General features: G+C 43.2%; 1 protein-coding gene across 1 annotated transcript; it reads right to left on the bottom strand.

The window, feature by feature from the left end:
- Nucleotides 1-1,201: 1,201 nt before the first annotated feature.
- LOC106373667 (vicilin-like seed storage protein At2g18540) lies at nt 1,202-2,593 on the bottom strand. Its single transcript, XM_013813808.2, has 3 exons — nt 2,452-2,593; nt 2,107-2,337; nt 1,202-2,010 (listed from the first exon to the last, which is right to left on the bottom strand). The coding sequence occupies exons 1-3, from the start codon at nt 2,591-2,593 to the stop codon at nt 1,202-1,204; spliced, it is 1,182 nt and encodes a 393-aa protein (XP_013669262.2).
- Nucleotides 2,594-8,384: the final 5,791 nt, after the last annotated feature.

Below are 8,384 nucleotides of genomic sequence, written 5' to 3'. Positions count from 1 at the left end.
CATCAGAGCTCCAGGCTCCACCGTCTCTAAGACGCCATCAGAAACCCAGAGCTTCTCCATCTCCGACAAGAAATCAGCGGTTCAATAGCGCCAGACCCCGGTCTGGAATAAGGGAACCGGTCTATTCCCGAGTTCAGAGTGTGGTTCCTGCCTGAGTGGAACCTGGTATCGCATGATTACTGGAGCGATGTCCTTCCTAAGGGAAGCCTGCTGAGAATAAGCAACTCTGGTTGACTTGAGTGCACAGGTTATTTCCCGAGTTCGATGACGAATCGAGCAATAAGGGGCAAACTGTTGGGGAAAAATACTCAGGTATTAAATTTCTCCAGACCCAAGGCAGGACACCGGCTTCTGGGTCCCCACTAGGAGGCACCCAGATTCCTCACTATGAAGTATTCCGGGTCCGGTCCCTGGAACCGCCCCCTTCCCTCGGGAAAAGGAAAACTTCCGATAAGGAGAACCTTCTATATTTTCAAATATGGAAGGGTTTAACATACTTCAACCGACTAAGGTCCGCCTTAAGAAGATTATATAAAGGGAACCTAAACCCTAAAGCAAGGAATTGACACTTCGAGAATTAGAGATTAGAGCTAGGCGGCTAGAACTAGGTTTCTTACTCAAAACTGTTGTAGTTCCAGCTCTTTGATCTAATAAAACGTCTCTTTCTACTTTCTTACTTGCAAATCAATACAAATACTAGCCTTGTCCATCGTTTTGTGTTACTCACAAAGATCATACACAAAAATCCCCTAACATCTACTACCAAACCTTCATTTTTATGATGGATTTACTAGAAAAAACGTAAAAACTGCCAAAGTATTACTATTTGTATTACTACTACCTTGAAGATTACCATATGTATTTCTAAGTGTTAAAAATAATATTAAATATATTTATGACGGCTGCACGCTTTACATGTGAAATGCATTTTTTAATTATTTTTTAATAATTTATATATATTAGTGTTTTACATGTGTTTACTAGTTTTTGATATATCTTTTTAGTGTTTTTTGGACGTAATAAACTCAGTAAATCTAGTTATCCATCTTACTCATTTTTGGGCATAGTACTACCTGTAAATTTAGTTTTCCAAACATGTTCCAACACATCAAGATTTAAACATTCAAAAGCATTCTACTAGCAAGTTTTAAACATCCAAATACTTAACATCCCAACTACATAAAATCCTAAATACATAAGCCTAAGGCTTTGTTTTACGCTTCTTCCCCTTCGTGAAAGGAGTCTGCACCCACTGTGATTTCCTCTTTGGTCTGCCACTTTTCTTAGGTGCAGCAACAGCGACATTCTTCCTTGGTCTGCCTCTCGGTTTGCCATACATCATTGTTTTCTTCTTGCACCTATGGATGATCCAAGGACTCGGTGCTTTCTTGTAAACGACCATGATCCACCTTTGCTTTTCTTCCTCAGTATATTCCTCAACAACTTCCCCAGCCTGTTCTTCGACAACTTCCCCAGTCTGTTCTTCAAAAACTTTCACATCCTCATCCTCTTTTTTTCTGTTCTTCCACAACTTTCTCCCTGCTTTTTTCCTCTGTTTCCACACCCCCTTCCATTTTTTCTCTTCTTCCACAACTTTCTCACCTTTTCCAGGTTCTTCATCCATAGCCTTTGTCACTAGTCTCCTCGCAGTCATTGCCTTAGTCCTACCACGTGGTGGTGTGGGAGTTCCCTCTGTCTGATTCCCATATGGTGGTGTTGGAGTTTCAACGGTTCTATTCGTCTCAACCCGAGGCTCATTAATCTCTGCCTCAACCCCTGATTCATTGATCTCTGCCTCAACCCGAGGTTCACTTCCAACTTCTTGATCCATTTTCCCTCCAACCTCTTCGTGATCATCTTTCTCTTCTACCACAGATTCCACCACTTTTTCTATCTCTGCCTCGTCAGTCTCACTTTTCTCCTTTTCTTGCTTCCTTGTTTCAGACTCTTTCCCTTCAACATCTTCTTCTTGATCTTCTTTCCCTCCAATTTCTTCTTGATCATCTTCCCCTTCAGCCTCAGATTCCACCACTTTTTCTTCAACTTTCTCATCATCTTCACTGTTCTCTTTCTCTTCCTCACTGGTTTCAGCCTCTTTCTCTTCACCTTCTTCTTCATCATGTTTCCCTCCAACCTCTTCTTCATCATCTTCAATTTCCTTCCACAATTTATCAGCTTGTGCTCTACTTCTCTTCTTCAATTGCTTCAACTCATCAGTCTCACTCTCACTCTCACTCTCACTGTCTTCCTTGTCTTGCTCATCAGCCTCACTATTTTTCTTCTCTTTCTCACCCTCTTGCTGAGCATTGTCATCAGCCTCTTTCTCGTCACCTTCTTCTTCATCATTGTTTTCATGTTTTTTCTCAGCCTCTTACTCAGTATTCTCGATGTCATCCTTCTCTTTCCCAGCCTCTTGCTCAGCATTAGCTTTGTCCTTCCCTTCATGTGTACCATAGTCCATATGATCCCACTGTCGAAAATCCATGTCTTCACCATGACTCTGCTCCACCTTACTCTCAATAGAAGTTAGCCTTTCTTCTATTTTCTTAGCCCTTCTTCTCAAAAGCCGCTGGTTCTTTTCAATCGCAATCATGTTTTGCGACTGATGATCGATCGATGTACGCAGTGTAGTATCGGTCGACGATGAAGGTCGGATGTCGGTCGACGGTTGGGTGCGAGAATCAGTCGACGTGAAAGCTGCTACGTCGAGCGATGTGGAACGTTGGTCTTTGCGGATCGTGTGTTCCAAGTGAGCAGGATCTTCTGAGAATAGCAGGTCTTTGTCCTTGTTGCTTCTGGTACTGTTGGACATGCACCTGAAAAGACAAAAAAAAAAGATTTTGTGTCAGAATGGGGGTAGAGAAAAGAATAAGAATCAATAACACTAAATCTAATGGCGATCAAAGCTCCCCGGCAGCGGCGCCAAATTTGATACCACTCAAATTACCCTAAGGAGTGAATTACTCTCTCAAATAAGAGGTTCAGTTGCAGTACTTAGGGATCGAATCCACAAGGAGCTAGAGAACCTATTAAATCTAGTCAGGTTATTAATTCTAGGTGTTTGTTGTTTTATGGTTTAAAAGTAAATAGCAATCATAATTGAGCAAGTCTATTGCTCGACTAACAAGATGATTGGGGGTGTAACTTTATTGGAAGATATTAGATGCATGGTTTCTATTCAGGTGTTAGAGATTATAATCCTATAGATGCCTAACAGTTGCATGCATGATATATTAGAGTTCAACTCCTTAATCACAGTGATCCGCGATAGCAATGTTTCACTGGTTAACTAACTAGATTTTGGATCTCAACTGTCGTCTTTTGATCACAAGAAAGTGTCGATCGATGATCCTATATGGATATCGATCGATACACCTTTCGCAATATCGATCGATTGTCAAAAGACAATATCGATCGATAGCTTCTAGCTAAGCCTTAGGCGCGGGTTGATAATGCTCACTAGTCTCCTAGATCAGCGGTTAGCTCTCTCTAGCAGTCCTAGCATGACATATTAGATTCAGGACAGGTTGATCAAGGATGCTTGACACATGCAAATTCCTAGGTTCATGTTCTAGTTAGCAAGGCTAAAACAAGCATTAAGAACAATCAATCAATGAATATCACAACTCAGCAAATCTATAGTTGGGGCTAATTGCTCTAACCTATTTGAACCCTGAATCTAACAAGTAAACTTCTCAGACATAGCTAAGCAATTCATGACACAAAATATAGATAAAAACTGCATAGAATAGAATAGATGAAGCAATGGAGTTCTAATCACAAATCTCTCTATGATTTTCTCTCCTAAAACTCTCTCTCTCTCTCTCTCTCTCTCTTGCTGAAAGTAAGAATACAATGGTCGCTAAAAACTCTTTGCCTCCTAACACTTAGGCAAGTATATAACTATTAGGTTAAAAACTCGTCAGGGGTAATCTTGTAATTTGGTGAAGCCTTGGGTTTAAAGTCGGCTGGAACCAAGTCGTGCATCTCGCGTCTCGACACCGATCGATGGTACAGGATGTACATCGATCGATCATAATTTTCAATCGTCGAGGCTTCTCTTCTGTATCGATCGACGGCACTGGATGCGCATCGAACGATTGCTTCTTCTTCGTATCGACCTCTAATGGTCAGCTCGGATGAAATCTCTTTTAAGCTCCTAAATGCTCCATAATCATCACTTTACTCCAAGATACTGCTGAACCTGAAAACATACCTAATAGGATAAAATATATAATATATAGATAGTAAAACACTTATATACCATGGATGAAAATGGGTCAAATTCATGGTATATCAGAGTGTTACAACAAGGTAAGAGCCTGGGCTATGAGAGCTTTCGGCGAGATTCCTAGTTCTAAAACCCTAAAGCTGCCAAACCTAATTGAGTCGCAGCACGAATAACAAAAACGGAAGATTGCATAAATTGCTCTGAGTGCTAAGTTTAGCTGTATCTCGAATCCCCTTTTGCCTCTCGCCTAGGAATCCTTATATACTTGCTCCTAGGTCGGTTTGTGCATTTCCCCTTCTGTCCTTAAGCCGTCATAGCTCAAAAAGGGAGATACTCCAATTTTCCCGATCTTCGTGATTATCTTCGGAAACTTTACATTTATCCACGAAAACTTGACATTTATCTTGCCTTACGAACCAAGCATAAACCGTCATAAGGCTTATGGGTCTTTGGTTAAGAAATCGTAAGTGGGCTTCGAGCTACGTTTTAGGTCTCTTTGGGCCGTCTTTGACTCGAAACGTTTACTACGGTTTCTTCGATAAAAACAAACTTCCCGCAGTTTTTATCTTAAAGTTTGACTGATGACTTCGAGTGATGATAAACAAAGAATGGTTCAGCCATGGCTCACGGGAGATAGCATTAAAGAGTAGACGAGAATGCATGGATTCGTGTCGTACCGACGTTCTGGGAGAGTTCTGTCGCTACGTAACGACCGAGCCGCGTCCGTGCTCGGTCGCTACGTAGCGACCGAGCTTCGGCTTAAGCTCGGTCACTACGTAGCGACCGAGCAGTATGCATGCTCAGTTGCTACGTAGCGACCGAGCTTCTGCTTGAGCTCGGTCACTACGTAGCGACCGAGCGGTGTGGGTGCTCGGTCACTACATAGCGACCGAGCGGTGTGGGTGCTCGGTCGCTACGTAGCGACCGAGCTTTGGCTCGAGCTCGGTCGCTACGTAGCGACCAAACTTTAGCTCGAGCTCGGTCGCTACGTAGCGACCAAGCCGTGTGGGTGCTCGATCGCTACGTAGCGACCGAGCTTTGCTTGTGCGTGGTCCGATTGCCATACTCGAGCTTGTTTGTGGCCGGTTTGGATACGTTTATGTTGCCTTAGGACAATCGATATTTGGTTCGATCGAGATTAGAACAAGATTTTACCGCGAGGCTCTTTGTAAAGTTATATTTTTACGAAGAATCACTTTCGTAGAAAATGATCATGCTGATTTTTGCGGAGATTTGGACATCAACTTCGTCGTAACCGTTTTCGACCCCAACAGTTAGCCCCCCAGCCCGTTAGAATCATGGATTTCCAATGAGATTCTAGCGTGCGGTATGGTGAGTTTAGCCAAGTTTATATCTAAAAATCTGCGGGCAAATAGTAACTTCTTATGCCTATAAGAAGGAAAGTAACTTCTTCATAATTTTTCACTTGCTTATTCTCATATGAAGTTTTTTGAAAAAAATTCCCTCTTCCTCTTTCTCTCTTTCTTCTTGTTTTCTTGAAGTTTACAAGATGTCTAGCAAAAAGAAGACTTCAAAAAGAGGTACCTCTCGCGGTTCCTCGTTCGAAGATGTTCATGACGAGATTCTTGTACCGAAGGTCGAGTTCGTGCCTCACTCGATAGATCCAGCCGAAAATACGGCATGATATACAGCAAGATATGGTTCGATTACTCCTCCTATCGAGAAGTCGTTCCCTGTCATGAGCCATTGTTCGGTCGAAAGGGGGGCGCCGAGCAGAAGCACTAGTGACTTTCTTCAGACCGTCCAGTCGTTCTACCGAATTCCAGACACGGTGGAATTTCGCATTCCTCATCGTGGGGAAAGCGCCGATAGTCCTCCGGACGGTTATTTCACTTGTTACAAGTCATTTCTGGTGCGCTGCCATTTGTGGTTCCCGATTCCTGAAGTCATCGTCTGTGTGCTTGATCATTTTGAGGTATCGATAAGCCAGCTGAATCCTACGAGCCTCCAGCATCTCATCGGCGTTGTGATCCTGAGTTATGAGCATGGTCTCTTCCTTACCACCGACCACTTCGAAGCGCTCTTTAGACTGCAGCTCGTCTCGAAGCCGGACAATTACCGGTTGGTCCCTCGGAACCATATGTCGGTGATCAAGGGGTTCACCTCCAACTTTAACTTGTGGAAGAAGTTCTTCTTCTTCGTCCGTATAAGTGCTGCATCTGTCGAGGAGGGCTGCATTCCGTTGTTCCGGAGTAAACCCAATGACGGTTCCTTCATCAACCCACTCCCTCCATTCCCTGAGGACACGGTCGAAATGAGGGATCTCCTCAGGAACGGCCCGTTTTTCTGGACGTCCTTTACGCCGAAGAGAGTTCGCAAGGCGTTGAGGCTCGTTTGTCCCGATTTCGAAGGGGGCGTGGGAACGGACAGTGATTATGGGTCCGATGGTCCTACTCCTTGCGACGATCCCGCTGAGGAAACAAACGTGAGGTCTTCGAAGGGCAAAGGCATTGACCTCGGCGATATAGACTTTTCCGTAGATGATTCTATTCTCCCAGGATGGGATCCGGACCTTGCTTATGGTGACGGTAGCGGTACGAGCGAGGAGCCGATCCCAGATTTTGACGATTTCTTTGCCGGTCTACCCTCGTGTTTCGATCCTCCCTCATCAGTGGATGAAATGGGAAGGTCTAAGATAGTCGCGGAAGGATCTCGTATAATCAATGGGGTTAGTTGCTAATTTTTTTGTAGAAATTTTACGGATAGGATCATGTGCTTTTTCATTTTTTTTAAACGCGTTGGTCATTTTTGCAGGGTCTGAATTTGCTCGGCTCAGCTCCTGAGGCGAGCCATAGGGAGTCCATGGTCTATCGCTTCAAGGCGGAGAAAGCGGAAAAGGACCTTGCTCGTATGCAACACGACATTTTGGAGCGAGATTTGAAACTCGCCAGGGACCACGAGAAGGTTGTACGTCGCGCGGAAAGGAAGGGTAGGAGAGAGATCGTCGAAGTGATGAGGAACAGTGCCTCTCAGTTCAAGACTGAGTATGGAAACCTCAAGAATGCTTATTCCTTGGTGGGCGATTTTCGCGAGTGTCGTGGCTCAGTTGGCACCCTTTGAAAGACGCAGGCGGACGACTTTGATTTCGAGGAGGAGATGAGGGACATGAAAGATGGCATGAAGGACCATGCCCACGCTGAGGCGCTTATTCCCCCGATCGATGGGAGGATCCAGAGATTCTGGGATCCCATCCCGGTTTCTCCCGATAAGGAGGAGGTCGCGACTGAGGTTGCTGGTGACGATGAGGAAGTGAACTATCCCGCGGATGCATTCGGAGCTTCCTTGTCCGGAAATTTTAACTTTGATTTGTGAGTATCGAAGTTGGCATTTGTCGGGGAGAAATTTCCCTTTATCGTGTGTTTATGGCCGCTTGGCCTTTATTATCCGTATCTGGCCGAGTGTGGCCTTTATGCGGAGACTTTGTGTGGGCCTTTCTGGCCGTTTTTTATCGGGACTGGTCGTTGTTGGCTTTGAATCCCTACCGCTCTGCGGTTTTATATATGATGAATATTTATTGAAGTACCTTGTTCTGAGTATGTGAAACAAATATGAGTTGTCGTCTTATATTTACTTCTAACGAGACGATCAATCTGGTGGTTCGCTTGAGATGTGATTTTTCGTAAATGTCGCTTGTTTACTTTTACGAAGTTTTCGTGAACGTTAAGATATGGACGTAGAGACATGGTTTAGGATCTCTTATCATTTTTAGATATCATGTCTTGAGATGTTAGAGAGCAGTGCGTTGGATTTAGGGCAAGACCTAGCACTACAAGAAATATCGGTATTGGTAGCACACCGAAAACGCTACCATAAGGGTTTCGTAGCGTTTTCACAAACGCTAGGTCTGCCGCAGCTATGGTAGACCCCCTTTATTGGAGCAGCTATAATAAATCGAGATATTATGATAACGTTTATAGCATTTGATTTGTGCTATTATGTAATTTTTCATGGTTTTTTTTTTAATGCTATGAAATATTTTATAATGCTATAATTAAAAGTTAATTAATTTAATTAATTGGTTTTTTCAACAATTTAATTAATTAATTAAAAATAGTTAATTTAATTTAATTAACTCGAAAAATTAAATCGAAAATTAGTTCACACTGAAATTTTTATTTATTAATTAAAATCA

Source organism: Brassica napus, chromosome C1 (genome assembly GCF_020379485.1).
Source record: "Brassica napus cultivar Da-Ae chromosome C1, Da-Ae, whole genome shotgun sequence".
Taxonomy (NCBI): Eukaryota; Viridiplantae; Streptophyta; class Magnoliopsida; order Brassicales; family Brassicaceae; genus Brassica; species Brassica napus.
Note: the sequence above shows the minus strand (reverse complement) of the source record. Positions and strands in the feature narration are given on the sequence as shown.